Source organism: Anolis carolinensis, chromosome 1, assembly GCF_035594765.1.
Source record: "Anolis carolinensis isolate JA03-04 chromosome 1, rAnoCar3.1.pri, whole genome shotgun sequence".
NCBI lineage: Eukaryota > Metazoa > Chordata > Lepidosauria > Squamata > Dactyloidae > Anolis > Anolis carolinensis.
Genome location: NC_085841.1, coordinates 255,459,260 through 255,474,694, shown reverse-complemented (window position 1 = coordinate 255,474,694; position 15,435 = coordinate 255,459,260). Strand labels below are relative to the sequence as shown.

Here is a 15,435-nt window from a genome sequence, read left to right as displayed (position 1 = left end):
TTTCGGTCAGTAAGTTCAACAGCACAGCAATTTAATTCGCTGTAACACCAGGGGGCATAATTAAATTGTCATTTTTTTGTAGTTTTGTGGCCTACTCCAAATAATTCTGCAATAGACAGACTTTTTGTCAAAGGCTACACTTTCCTGCAGAGTTTTAATATTGACCCAGGGAACTGGTAATTGGAGATGAGAAAGAATAGCTTGCAAATATCAGTCCCTGAGGAATAATATTCATTAGGAAAACACTCAAAAGGCAGAAACTGGCTTGTTTCTCACAAAACAATTGGATGGAATAATTGTGATGAAATGAAATTCAGACGAAATGAAATTCACACTTGATCAGTCTACACATTGTTTTGCCAGAGAAAAGATATGCCACACAGATGAACAGTAAATATCAGGAACTTTTACTCTTTAAAATGCAGAACAACATAAATGTCTTCCTCTAGCAGCCTAGGAGAGAAACCTCTCTTGCTAAGCTCCTTTTCAAAACTAAATCTCCACCAGAAACTAAACTGTATCCAAAACTCCCAGGCTCAGCCATCTCCCTGGGTGTGTCCCAGCCAATCAGCTTGGTGCTTTGCAATTTTCCTGTTCACACACACAAATTGATTTTTACATGCTGTAATAATAATGATCACATTTTTTACCCCATAATTCTACTCCTAAAGGGCTAGGGATGTATTTTTTTATTAAACAAATGCTTAGAATCCAGACCAGAAAATGGTCTAAACCTCAGTGAGTGGTATAATAATAATAATAATAATAATAATAATAATAATAATAATAATAATAATAATTTCATTTTTGTATCCCGCCTCCATTTCCCCAAAGGGCTCACATGGGGACAAGCCCAACAACATAAGTTAAACCACAGAACAATCAATTAAAACATTATAACTACATCAAAGAATAAAAACACATCAACAGAATTTAAAACCAGGGAAATAATAATAACTAAACATTCAGAGGGTAAAATTGTTTAGGACTCTGAATAGGGCTCCTAGGAGGTATAAGGGCGATCAAAAATACGGCCGGAGGAGCAATTTCAATAAACACTAAAACCACAAAGGGTATGGAACAGTGATAAAGTGCAATAACTGATCATGAGTTGTAAGCGGGCTGAATATCTGGTCGGACTGCTTACTCAAAAGCGCACTGGAACATCCACGTCTTTATGTCTTTGCGAAAGATGGACAGGGTAGGTGCCAGTCTGATCTCCTTGGGAAGAGAGTTCTAGAGCTGAGGGGCTACCACCGAGAAGGCCCTCTCCCCCGTCCCCACCAGCCGCACTTGAGACGAAGGTGGAAGCGAGAGAAGGGCCTCCCTTGCAGATCCTAGGGCCTGCGTGGGTTGGTAGGGGAGGAGGTGATCACAAAAATAAGCAGGTCCTGAACTGTTTAGGGCTTTTTAGGTAATAATCTGCACCTTGAATTGGGACCGGAAACGTATCGGTAACCAGTGGAGTTGCTTGGATAGGGGTATGTCTAGAAATTGGATAAAACCTAGGCAATTTTACTGAAATCCTGCCTCAGTGTTTCATATTGTTCTCCTTCCCTGGATGGTTGGGCAAGCACATCTCTTTCTTTTCTTGCTCTATGTCCCTTTCTTTTCATAATCTTGTGCTAATCCAAGATTTAGGGTTTGTATACATTCATTTTCCTGTAAATATCTGTGGTGAAACAAAACTTGTACAGTAGAGTGTCAGCTCACCACAGCCGCTCCTGAATGAACACACGAGACTCTTTGTGGTATCACCAGGAACTTTTACTGTAGGAAACATGAACATCAGAAAAGCCAAGAATGGGAGGCTCCGGCCAACCCTCCTTTATATACCCTCCCCCTCATTTGAACAGTCTCTTCCCGCTCAGTAAAACCCCGCGCAAATTCCCCGCCAAGTCCATCAGCCGTTTCTCCTCCGAGTCCTGGGACGCAGGTGTCTTATCAATGTCAGTGACCCTGAAACTCAGAGCCACATCCAGGCTCTAGTAGCAGGGTTCTGACATGGCGTCCTCCTCCCCTTCGTCCTGGAAGGAAAAGATTAAACACAACTATTGTTCTCCGCTGTCCAGAGTTCCTTTATACTTTTTTAACAGGCTGCAATGGAATACCGGGTGTACCTTTCCTAGGTCCTTTGGTAGCCTCAGCTCATAGGTCACTTCGTTTATTCTTTTTGCTACCCTGAATGGCCCTATATAGCGTGGAGCCAATTTCTTGGATGGGAACCCCAATTTCAGGTTTTTTGTGCTCAGCCAAACCAGATCTCCTTCGCCCAATTTGTCCCCCTCTCGGCGCCTACGATCCGCAAAGAGCTTGTACTTCTTTTGTGTTTCCCGCAATGCCTCTACCACGGTTTGCCACCCTTGCTTGATTTTGGCCGGCCATTCCTCGTCGGTCTGGCCCTCCCCTTCCTTCCACTCGGGTAGCCTGGGGAAAGGTGCCACCTCCTGTCCGTATACTATTTCGAATGGGGCACGACCTGTGGCCGAATGTACGGCCCCGTTAAAAGCCATCTCAGCAAACGGAAGAAGGTCCGCCCAATCATCCTGTCTATAATTGGTGTACATCCTTAAGAATTGGCACAGTGTCTGTTGGGTACGTTCGACCCCCCCGTTGGTCGCGGGATGAAAGGCCGAGCTCAGGTTCCTTTCTGCTCCTAACAGCTGTAAGAATTTTCCCCAAAATTTTGCAGTAAATTGGACTCCCCGGTCACTAATTATCTTGTCGGGACACCCATGTAGGCGATATACATGCTTCACATACAAATCGGCAAGTTTTTCAGCTGAAGGAAGTTTTGGCAGAGCCACAAAGTGTGCCTGTTTTGAGAATAGGTCCAATATTGTCCAAATGTATCTGTGGCCTCTGCTGGGGGGTAGTTCGCCTACAAAATCCATGGCTACGCATTCCCATGGCCTCCTGGGCTCCACCACCTTCTGCAATAGCCCCTGGGGCTTCCCCGGTGGTGTTTTTCCCTCTGCACATAATTCACACTGCGTGACGTATCCCCTGGCGTCTTTCCTCATTCCGGGCCACCAGCATTGTTTGGCCAACAGTTTAATAGTCCTGGTGGGGCCTAGATGACCCGCACCCTTGTTATCATGGTACTTCCTTAACATTTCTCGTCTTAAACATTCAGGAATATACAATTTCTTATTTACAAACACCAAATCCCCACACAATTCTCCCTTTTCTTTGTTTGTTTGTAACCATTTGTCCATTCCATACGCTCGCTTCAACTCTTCCTCCCATATTTCTCCTCCCCCCGTGGAAATGGCAGTACGTTTGTTTTCTTTGGCCGCTTGTGCTCGAGTTAGTACTGCCAGGCCCCATTGCTTATCAAGAAAAATACTCCCTTCAGATTCCTGAATTCCTCCCCCGTGCTGAGGCATCCGAGAGAGAGCGTCAGCGAGTATATTATGTTTCCCCTGGAAGAATCTGAGTCTGAAATCAAAACGGCTGAAATATTGGGCCCATCTAATTTGCTTCGCTGATAGTTTACGAGGGGATCTTAGATACTGTAAATTTCTATGGTCAGTCCACACCTCAAACGGTGTTCCACTTCCTTCCAGGAAGTGTCTCCAGCACTCTAGTGCTTTTAGAATCGCTAAGGCTTCTCTCTCCCAAATCGGCCAGTTTTTTTCTGTATCGCTAAACTTTTTTGACAGATAGCCACATGGCTTCAGGTTCCCCCCCTCGTCTTTCTGTAGCAGAACTGCCCCATATGCCCGGTCTGACGCATCGCAATGTAATACAAAGGCTTTAGACATATCCGGGTGCTGTAGGACAGGCTCCTCAGTGAAACGCTTTTTAAGGGCTTCGAAAGCTTCCTGGCATTCTATTGTCCAGGTCAGTTTGGCCCCTGGGGCCTTCACTTTGGCTGTTTCTCCCCTGCCTTTAGTCTTTAACAAATCCGTTAATGGCAAAGTGAGGCGCGCAAAGTCCTTGATAAATGTTCTATAGAAGTTTGCGAACCCTAGGAAGGATTGCAGCTGCTTCCGTGTTTTGGGGGCTTCCCACCCCCTCACGTCTTCTACCTTCGCAGGGTCCATCGCCACTCCCTGGGAGGAAATCCTATACCCCAGAAAGTCTATCTGGTCTTTATTGAACTCGCACTTGGCAAGCTTCGCATACAGTTTTGCTTCTCTCAACTTTTGCAGGACTTCCCTGACTAGTTCTATGTGTTGCTCCTTAGTCCGAGATACTAACAATATGTCATCTAAAAAAACAAAGACTCCCTTGTACAACAATGGATGCAACACTTCGTTGATTAATTGCATGAACGCGGCGCCTCCGCCGCACAAACCGAAAGGGAGCACACGATAATTGAATAATCCGAATGCACAGGAGAAGGCCGTCTTCCACCTGTCCTCTGGTTTAATCTGCAATTTATGGTACGCTTCAATTAAGTCCAATTTAGTGAATATCTGTCCCTCCGATAACTGGGCGATCAAGTCCTTCACTAAAGGTAGGGGGTATTTATTTCCAGAACTGATTGCATTCAGGCCCCTGTAGTCAATGCAGAGCCTCAGCGTTTGGTCCTTTTTGCGCCTGAACAACACAGGCGCCCCTAGAGGGGAATTTGAAGGCTCTATGAAACCCCTCGCTAGGTTTTTATCAATGTATTTTCTCAGTTCCTCCTTTTCCCTAGCCGACATTGGGTATATTTTTGCCTTAGGAAGCTCTGCTCCTGGGACTAGCTCTATCTTCACTTCAACTCTCCGCTTCGGTGGGAAACTGTCTGCTTCCTTCTCATCAAATACGTCCACAAAATCCCGATACTCTGGGGGTAATTTATCTGCCAGTTCTGCTATCCTGATAGAGTCTTCCTCCCCCCTTTTCCCCGGCTCCCTTTCCACTTCCTGGCTCCCTCCTTCCAACTTCATCCTGAAGATCATGCTCTTATCCTCCCAGTTGATTTGCGGGTTGGCCTGCCCCAGCCATGGCATGCCTAGTATAACATTATAGCTGGCTATTTGTGATATCACAAATGACACCTTTCCTTCCCAACTCCCTATCTTACACTTTACATCTTCGGCACTGTACTTAGCTAATGATCCCGATGCTGTGGATCCGTCCAACTGCGAAAAAGCTATTGGGGATTCTAGGTTCGTTCTTTCGCATCCCAATCCCTCGGCTAATTCAGGGGAGATGATGTTCCTGGAACATCCACAATCCACAAATGCTTTGCAGGTTGCTTGTTTGCTGCCACTTTCCAGCTGAATGGGGACCACTATCATGGCTTTGTCCTGACTTACCAACCCCCCCGAGTGGTGCCTCATCGGTGGTTCTTCCTCGGCGCGTTTCCCTGCCACGGCTCTTGGTTTGGGCGGGCCTCCGCCTTCCCCTTTTCTCTGCCAGCACTCGGCAGCCCTGTGGCCCAAACGGCCGCACACGAAGCAGCCCCTCCTGCTGGTGCTCACGTTCCCTGTCGGCTCCGTTCTCCTCCCGGCTGGGGTTGATCCCTCCTTCCGGCTCCCCTCTTTCATCTGCGGCCGCTGCTGTAGCCCTCCTCGGTGCCTCCTCGCCTGGGCCAGCGATGTCTCGATGCGCCCCGCCAGCTGAATCCATCCGCGCAGTGTGTCAGGCTCATCACGATGCACCGCCCAGGAGAGGATCTCCCGCCTGAGCCCCTCTTTGAAGAGTTCTATCTTTGTCACTGCAGACCATTCCGGCACCTTTTCAGCGAGGCATTGGAACTCCTCCGCATACTCAGACACCGACCTCTGCCCCTGGGAGACGGTCTTCAACTCCTCCCTCGCCCGGATCTGCTCCAGTGGATCTCGGAAACGGGTCTCCAGGGCCCCCATAAAGCGTCGGAGTGACCCCAGACATGGGTCGCGCCGCGCGTGTAGTTGAACGTACCAGCTGGCCGCTCCCCTCTTCAACACTGCGCCAATGGCCCGTACCCGGCTGGATTCCGTTCTAAAAGTGTGGGCATTGTCCTCCATATAGCCCCTCACCGTGGTCAGGAAAAAATCCAGTTCAGAGGACTCTCCCCCAAACTCGATCCTTAGTTCCTCTCGTCTCGGTAGGGGTCCCTGTGGTGGCAATCCCCAATCCTCCGCCCGTCGCAAGCCCCCTTGCGGGCCAGTGGGCCCCGCTGCTGCTTCCCTTTGTCCTGTGCCACGCCCGGCATTCGCCAGGGGCACCAGGGTCTCAGTTGGGAGCGTAGCCGAGATTCTCGGAGGCTTTTCCCCTTCGTCGTCACTCTCCTCCACCCGCGTCAGGCTCGTTCGGATCTTGGGCCGGGCACCGGGCTCCTTTCGCATTTCCCTTCCCTTCGGTGCTGGGAGGTCTGCAAAGCCCTGGCTGCTTCCCATGCTCACGTCCCACATTGAGCTAGCCCGGAGTTCCCTTCCTCGCTCCGGCTCCGCCAAAACCGCCAGGCGCTCCATCGCCCTCGACATCACTGCCAGGGTGGTCTCCATCGCCGACATCCTCTCCTCCAGAAACACCATCTTTTGCGGGCCTGGGGAAGGTGAACCTTCCTCTCCTCCGGTGCTATCTCCCCGCACCACTCCGCGCCTCTGGGTTACCCCATTTGGCTGGGCATAAGCGGTGGATGACGCCAGGGCCGCCAGCTGGTGGAACTCAGCGTCCGTCTCGGGAGTGGCCCTTTCCGACCTTCCTCCTCCGGCGCCCAAGAGCTCTTCATCCTCCACTTGCATGTTACACCTCACCGCTACAGCGGGATGGTGTCCGTATTCTTGGCTTAGTGTCAGCTCACCACAGCCGCTCCTGAATGAACACACGAGACTCTTTGTGGTATCACCAGGAACTTTTACTGTAGGAAACATGAACATCAGAAAAGCCAAGAATGGGAGGCTCCGGCCAACCCTCCTTTATATACCCTCCCCCTCATTTGAACAGTCTCTTCCCGCTCAGTAAAACCCCGCGCAAATTCCCCGCCAAGTCCATCAGCCGTTTCTCCTCCGAGCCCTGGGACGCAGGTGTCTTATCAATGTCAGTGACCCTGAAACTCAGAGCCACATCCAGGCTCTAGTAGCAGGGTTCTGACAGTAGAGTCTCACTTATCCAACATAAACGGGCCGGCAGAATGTTGGATAAGCGAATATGTTGGATAATAAGGAGGGATTAAGGAAAAGCCTATTAAACATCAAATTAGGTTATGATTTTACAAACTAAACACCAAAACATCATGTTATACAACGAATTTGACAGAAAAAGTAGTTCAATACGCAGTAATGCTATGTAGTAATTAGTGTATTTACGAATTTAGCACCAAAATATCACAATGTATTGAAAACATTCACTACAAAAATGTGTTGGATAATCCAGAATGTTGGATAAGTGAGACTCTACTGTATTACTAACTCTTAAACTTTGTCAACTAAGTCATCAGTCACATTGAATTAGCATATTGCATATTGCACTGCATGCTTGGATAAGAGCAAAACATTTGGATACATGTGTGAAAATGAAAACGTGTGTATATATGTGAATTAAGACATGATGTTATCTTCAAGAATAAAGGAAAGCAAGATAAGTAGATGAAGAATATAAAAAAGTCAAGTTTGAATTATTGGTTCCAGATGATGAACAAACAGAGCATTAAGCTTTTACTAATTTCTTTAGAGACTTCTTTCAACGCCTGCTTCTCTCTGACACTTTTGACAATACTTATAATACAGGTGAGTATAATACTTTCATTTGGTTTGATTCTTTGATGAAAATTTATCAAACTTCACACGTTTCATTCTTTATTGAATGAAAAAACTCAAGATATTTTTTAAAAAATCAATGGGGAGAAAGTCAGATTTTGTCCACCTATTTTTTATCATTAAGCTTAAGAAGATGGCCTTTGAATCCAATCCCTGTGTGTTGAACCAGGTTTAAGGTGCTGATTAAGGTGCCAACCTTTGTTAATCTGGCAGATTTTCATTGCTAACACCCCCTTTGAACACAGGTAAAGCAAATATTCTTCATGTTAGAAAAAACTATATTCAATACTGATTGGTGCAGAAGTGTGAGGATGTCAGTAATGTTTTTCAACTTGCCAAAATTTGGAAATACCTTTGTAAGCAGAATGGAAAAATCTAGAGGGGTTTTTTTTTCCAAGTATGCAAGAAACAAAATAGATGTTCACCTTTAAATTATAGTTTTACAAACTTACTGTAACTGAAACAACAACTCGTCATTCTTCTATTGGTCTCCGTATTGTCTTCCATTGTACAATCCTTTATTTTTCCTAACATATTTTGGGGGCAGTAATCAGTGACTTGCTCCTGCCAACCTAGCAGTTTGAAAACATGCAAATGTGAGTAGATCAATAGGTACCGCTCCGGCGGGAAGGTAAAAGCTTTCCATGCAGTCATGTCAGCCACATGACCTTGGAGGAGTCTATGGACAACGCCGACTCTTCGGCTTAGAAATGGAGATGAGCACCAACCCCCAGAGTCGGAGACGACTGGACTTAACGTCAGGGGAAACCTTTATCCTTACTTTAATCAATGACTTGATTGTTAGTTAACTCCTGCGTCCATGAGTTGTTCTATATTACTAAATATGTATGACATATTTGGGATTTGGAATATTTTTATACAGGAAGGATCATAACATGTGATATTTATGTACTAAAATGATGCATAATAATAACAATAACAACAAAAACACTAATATACTTCATTTATATTCCGCTTGATCTCCCTGAGGGGACTCAGAGCTGATTAGAGGTACATATATGCCAAAAAAAATCAATGCCATTATATACAATTGACAGAGACAGACAGTACATAAACAGAGGCAAGTCTTTCCTTTTTTCATCTCCAGCATCTGGTTGTGCTTGACCTGACCATGGGCAAGTGCTGTTGTTTCATTTTCCATGCCGAGGAGCCTAACATCCATGGAATCCTTTTCTGGTTGGATTTTTGCCGGCATGTTTTTCAGGGCGCCTTTTACCTCGCTGACAAAGTGGTACCTATTTATCTACTTACATGGTGGTTTTTGAATTGCTAGGTGAGCAGGAGCTCACCCTGACTTGAGATTGAACTGCCAACTTTCTGGTTGGCAGGATCTTCTATAGCAGGCAGTTTAAACCACTGTGCTAGCCCGGCCCTATAAGGACTGTGTTCCATGAATTTGTTTACTGCGAGATAGTGTTTAGACCAGCACTATTCAGTATGAAGTCTATCAAGCAGTGCTGGTCTACAAGACATTCATCTAGGGTGAATTTCTAAGAAAATATTTTAATACAATAATAATATGGAATTGAGATGTTATTGATCCATTGCACATTGTTGGAAAATTGCCAGTCCCAGGCCAACACAAAGGATATTTTAGGAATCACTGGTGTAAACCACTACATTTTGAAGGTTATGATGGAATTCACTACAAGCACATTTGAGGATAAATATTACTGTTATATGAATGCATGCCATTCCACTACCTGGAAAGAAGATATTACAAAAACGTTATTATCCAGTATAAAATCATCCTTTTTATTTCAAAAAGATTCTAATGTTCATTCCTTATTCATTTAATAATTCTTCCTTCGTATAAAGAACTGGCAGTTTTAGGCTGGAATATAATACAAGGTGTTGTAATATGGTGATTTAAAGCAACGCTAAACTCTAGAGCTGGTAGAATGCAGAACACAAGTCAACACTGACTTGTATGGACTGATAAATGCACAAAAACATCTGCACAATATTGTACTTATTGTTATCCGATCATCAGTCTGTTCTTAATTTTGTCGTAAGTAAACAGAGCCAGGAAAAACAGCACTAGCATTTATACTCAATATGGATATTTGATTTTACATTCTTCATTCCTGTTTTACACTCAGTAAACAACCATTCCTTAGAAGTGAACAAATTGCATTTGAATGTGGATGCCTAATTATCAATATTTCTATCCTAAAAAACTTATGCATTAGTCATGGTAAATGGAAATGTGCTATTTGCCTATTGGATTTGCAAGTAATATGCACCACAGCCATTATCTCTTCTTTTTCCTCCCATGGCTTTTCTCATTATTTTTATTTGCCTTGTTAGTGGTATTTAGATAAATTAAATGGAAAATTAAATGCTAGCAACAATTAGCATGCTCTTTACGAACTGATTTTGACAATGCCTTCTATGACTGAAGAATCTCATTTATTGTTTCCTTCCTCCATTCTTGGCAGTGTACAGTGTACTGCCTGTGAAAAATCCAACTGTACAGTTGCTGAACACATTTTCTTTAGCAGTTCAGGGAAAGCATGTTAATGCAATATGCATGGCAAGAAAGATTGAATTGCTCCCACTTTTCCCTTACACTACAACTGGTATAAATTTAACTATGGTGGCATTAGCAATGGGACTTTTTTTTTCGTGTCAGGAGCTACTTGAGAAAATGCAAGTCGCTTCTGGTATGAGAGAATTGGCCGTCTGCAAGGACGTTGTCCATGGGACGCCCAGATGTTTTTGATGTTTTTACCATCCTTGTTGAGAGGCTTCTCTTATGTCCCCACATGGAGCTGGAGCTGATAGAGGGAGCTCATCCACGCTCTCCCTGGCAGCCTTCAGGTCAGCAACCCAACCTTCAAGTCACAAGGCTTTAACCCACTACGCACCAGGGGATCCAGCAATATGACATAAGGAAATGATATGCTAATAGTGAACTAACAGAAAACTACCTTCCTAAGGTTTGCTTGAGAGACTATTGGAATAAAGGTGCTTGAGCTAAGCTATTATTTATTTGTTTGTTTATTTACTTTTATCCCACTTTTCTCCTACGGGTGGGATTCAAAGCGATGAACAAAATAGAAAAACAACTACATAATACAGAAAATCATCATCCAACCATATAACCTACATATAAACAGTAAATCAAAACACTGCATAAAACACAAATTACATAAATATAAAGAAGCATAAAAATAATCACATATATCATTAAAATCTCTAAACCTCGGGCCACTGAAGTTGTCCTAACACATTAAAACATGAAACTAAACATCTCAGGGCTCCAAGTCTTTGGCCATATGAGACTTGTCTGATCGAGATAGCCGTTATTGTGTGTTTTTGGAGAAGGCCTGCTTCCATTAAAAGGTTTTCACCTGGGAGCAAAAGGCCAATAACAAGGGAGCCAAATGTACCTCTTTGGGAAGGGAGTTCCAGAGCTGTGGGGCCACCACTGAGCTATGTCAAAATTTACTAAAAGCCTCTCATTAGATGTTCACTAACAGTGATTTTAATTTTCTGGGGCAGTTAAATGAGCATTCCTAGCCAGGAAAGGGAGGAAAACATCTAAATAGTCTTCCTGAAAGTGTTTAGCATTTGCTTACTCACTCAATTGAACTAATGAGAAGTTTGTGGGTTCCTGTATACGCAATAAAGGGATGTCAGGGGAGAACGCTGAAGATCCCGCCTGCTGATAGTAGCAGCCTTGGGCAACTGAGCAATGTAGCAGTCCTAGGAGACCATTGATTTCACTGCACTGATCCTCTGTGAGAGCAGTATTCATTTCAGTGATGTGCCTCAGGCTAGCCTCTGGTCCTTAGAATCCATTCTCTCTTGTCAAGGGATGGCAGCCCTCTAAGCTTGCTTCCCACTCCATGACACATGAGTGTTCACATGCTCATCTCTTTCATAAAAATACATGGTGCTTTACAAAGGACAGATGTGACAGGTCCTCATGCCAAGTAGCTCATCTAAAGAAGATGCAAGGGAAAACTGAAGGAAGGAGATGGAGACATGAGTAAGCAAGGGAAGGATATGTTTTCATTTCAGTGCCAATGGCCTGTACCTCGGGCCCTTTCCACACTTCCCCTGTATCCCAGGATCTGATTCCAGATGATCTGTTTATCCCAGATTTATCCCAGATTATCTAGAAGTGGAGACTTGTATAATCCAGTTTAAAGCAGTTAATCTGGGATCAGATCCTGGGATAGAGGGCAGGTTAGAAGGGGCTTTAATTACAGTAATGTATAGGAACTGGGGGGGGGCATATATCAACTCTCTCGTAATATGAGAGATTAGGGGATCACTCAATGAAATGGACCACTGAATTTAGAATGGGAAAAAGCCAATGCACAACACAACATTAATTTATGAAATTTACTTCTTAAGGAAGTAAATTAATTTGTGAAATTTACTTCTAAGGAGGAGCCCCTGGTGAGCTGCTGAACTTGCTGACCAAAAGATCGGTGATTCGAATCCAGGGATCAGGGTGAGCTCCCGCTGCCAACCTAGCAGTTTGAAAACATGCAAATGTGAATAGATCAATAGTTACTGCTCCGGCGGAAGGTAACGACACACCATGCAGTCATGCCGGCCACATGACTTTGGAGGTGTCTACAGACAATGCTGGCTTTTCGACTTAGAAATGGAGATTAGCACCAACCCCCAGAGTCGGACATGACTAGACTTAATGTCAGGGGAAAACCTTTACCTTTACCTACTTCCTAAGGTCTGATGAAAGACACAACCTTAACATGACTTCAAAGAGAGGCTAGACATATTTAGGAAGTTGGGTCTGTTAATGGACAACTGCTATGATGCACAATTGTAACATGTAGTATGACTGGTAAATATTTCACCAGTCATATATTCTGGTCATAGATCATAATAAATTGCTGACTGACTGACTGGTAAATATTGACGTATGGATGTTGCTCCTCTTGTAACCTGGAAAAAACAATTTGTTATTATTCCAATATATTTGGAGGAGTTATTATTTTAACGAAAAGAATGCTGATACTGTACACTGCTGTGTACCTTTGGTTTATTAAAAATAAAAATCAGAAGTTTTAATTGTTTAAAAGACTTTAAAGATGGCTCATTTACATTTTTGTGTCATTCTTTTGTATGTTTCATTTGTTTGAATTTTTTAAGTGCCCTGAATTCTAATTCTAGGTAGAAAGATAGGATAAAGAGGGAAAGAAGGTAAGTTGGATGGGAGGATGTAAGGGGCTAAAGTGACTGTATTATAAAACTAACAAAACAATAGCGAGAGTAACATAAACTCATTCAAAAAATCAACAAGTATCAGTAAAGAAAGAATGGGACTGAATGGTGAATGAGGAAATGATTTAGGGATGTATGTGGAACTAGACAAGATCTTGAAGTGTAAATATATATCACTGGGTACTAAAATTAAGTTGGTCCATGCCGTCATATTCCCTATTTCTATGCATGGGTCTCAAAGCAATGAAGTGTCCAGTCCTATCCCAGCAGTAAGGACAAAAAGCACCCGAGACTCTTATGGAGTCCTGTCACAGCTTTGGCTTCAGAGTTAGGCTCCATCTTGGCCAGTGTTACCAAAAGAAATACAAAGCAATGAAGAAGGGATCCCCAAAACATGGACACCTTCATGATGTTGAATTTCAGCATTTAGAAGCCCTAGCCATTAGCCAAGATAGTTAGTGGGTTAGCAACAGCAAGACATCGAATTTTGAAGCCAATGTCCTGGAAGCCACTATCCCAAGAAATGCAAAAGAGTTTAATCTACGAATTTTGTTTTACATTGGGTGCAAATATGTTCCCTCGGCTTTGTTAGGCCTCTATTTCCAAAGAAGAAGAAAAGTAGTAATAGCAATCTTTACATGTTTGTATTTATTATTAATTTGCATGTTTCCAAACTTGCTGTTTTCTCACATTACCTCACTTGTTCTCTTACTGTATTATTCTATCCGGAAGCAATTTTTCCCTGTCTATCCTCTATAAAAATATATGTATGATTATGAACAAGTAATTAGTGTTTAAAGCTATTTTTATATATTATTACAAAGAGTGTGGTGAGCTCCCGCTGTTAGCCCCAGCTTCTGCCAACCTAGCAGTTCAAAAACATACAAATGTGAGTAGATCAATAGGTACCACTCTGGCGGGAAGGTAACGGTGCTCCATGCAGTCATGCCGGCCACATGACCGTGGAGGTGTCTACAGATAATGCCTGCTCTCTGGCTTAGAAATGGAGATGAGCACCATCCTCCCAGAGTCGGACACGACTAGACTTAATGTCAAGGGAAACCTTTACCTTTACCTTACAAAGAAGACTGGCCTTATTTCATTGATTAATAAAGACACTGTTTGGGGCTGGAGGTGGGATAGGTTGTTTTTCAGCTTCTGCCTTGCCAACTGTTTGCGTTGTTTGAGCGATCTCTCCTGTTTCTAATTTAAAAGGGTGCCATCTATGGTGGAGAAGGAGAATTTTTTGGAGAACATTCAGCTGTAGAGAGTGGACCAAGTCATTCCTACTTTGTTGGTTTTGACAGACAAGGTGCTCAATATGTGTAGGAAAATAATAAATCAAGTAAATATGGATTTAACATTACTGATCTATCTCCTTTTTTCAAAGTAGGCACAAGGTTCTATATTGCATTGAAAGGGCAAAACTTTTGGGGGACTGTTTTTCTGCATATGAAAAGGAACATTTATTTCTTTATCACAATAGTAGCACAGTCTATGAGAGATAAGAGGCTGGATCAAACACACCAGGAACCACATTTTCAAATAGCTAAATATTATTTATTTTTCACCTTATGGTGAACTCTAATACCAATGTTTCATTGAACATTTATTTATATTAGCCATTATAAGATAAATAATACCTGCTAAACTGCATCATCTAGATTAGGCATGTCACTGAAGAATTAGTTCTGTTTAGTCACATAAGTTGCTTGTTGTTGAATTTTTAATTTGCTGCAAGTGAACTATCACTCATCTGTGTCTGGCCTTACTTGTAAAGAGAAATAGAAGTGTTTTACGATTTGAATTACAAATATCGTCTGCATCAAACAGAGTTATGAATATTTAATATACCAACTGGAATTAGACATGATCTTTTTGAAAATATCCCTATTTGCAAAAAGTCGGAATTATACAGACCTGACCTTTAAAATGAAATGAACAAGATTTTTAATGCAGTTACATTGAAAGGAATGTAACTTCCATAGGAGGAATTTATGGAAATAATGAGAGATGCATAAATGCTGAAGATTTGCATAATTTTGTTTGTTTAAAATCTTATTTAAAATCTTATTTAAAATATTTTAAGTGGGAAACATTATAAACCTAACATACAATACAGCAACTAATACAAACCAGTAAAACACATCCATAAATGCCAAGGCCAGGGTTTGACATAAGGCATGGAATAGCTCGGGTAAAAATATGTATTTTTAATATATCACAGCATTGCAGGGCCAGTGGTAATGGGCTGGATGCAGGAAGTGAAGGCATAATCTCTTCGGAGAAGGAAATAACATTATTTTATCAACTGCAGTTCCATAGGGTTGGTGTAGCAATCGGACAATCCCCATATCATCTAATGATTGCCAATCCCTTTGGTCTACATGCTAAATGGGAACTTGGAGTGACAACTATGAATTCTATGGCCCCATCTACACTGACCATTTAATACAGTTGCAAACTGGTAATGAGGAAAGGGCACTTCCAGACTGGCCCAAATCACTAAAGGAAACAGGATTTAAAA

General features: G+C 42.9%; 2 protein-coding genes across 2 annotated transcripts in view; one reads left to right on the top strand and one right to left on the bottom strand.

Moving 5' to 3' along the window:
- The window catches only part of dpp10 (dipeptidyl peptidase like 10), a 798,815-nt gene that overhangs the window by 136,925 nt on the left and 646,455 nt on the right, over positions 1–15,435 (top strand). The window lies entirely within an intron of this gene.
- Positions 1,746–7,103, bottom strand: LOC134295325 (uncharacterized). Its single transcript, XM_062967428.1, has 2 exons — positions 5,256–7,103; positions 1,746–2,027 (listed from the first exon to the last, which is right to left on the bottom strand). Exons 1-2 carry the CDS (start codon positions 6,801–6,803, stop codon positions 1,986–1,988), a joined length of 1,590 nt encoding a protein of 529 aa, XP_062823498.1. The 5' UTR covers positions 6,804–7,103; the 3' UTR covers positions 1,746–1,985.

Bases quoted from the DNA above. Each gene is read 5' to 3' on its own strand.
- LOC134295325 (XM_062967428.1), bottom strand. From the start codon at position 6,803: ATGTTCATGTTTCCTACAGTAAAAGTTCCTGGTGATACCACAAAGAGT. The intron at 2,028-5,255 runs GTAAGTCAGGAC...TTTTCCTTCCAG, and splicing joins GGCACCACTCGGGGGGGTTG to GACGAAGGGGAGGAGGACGC.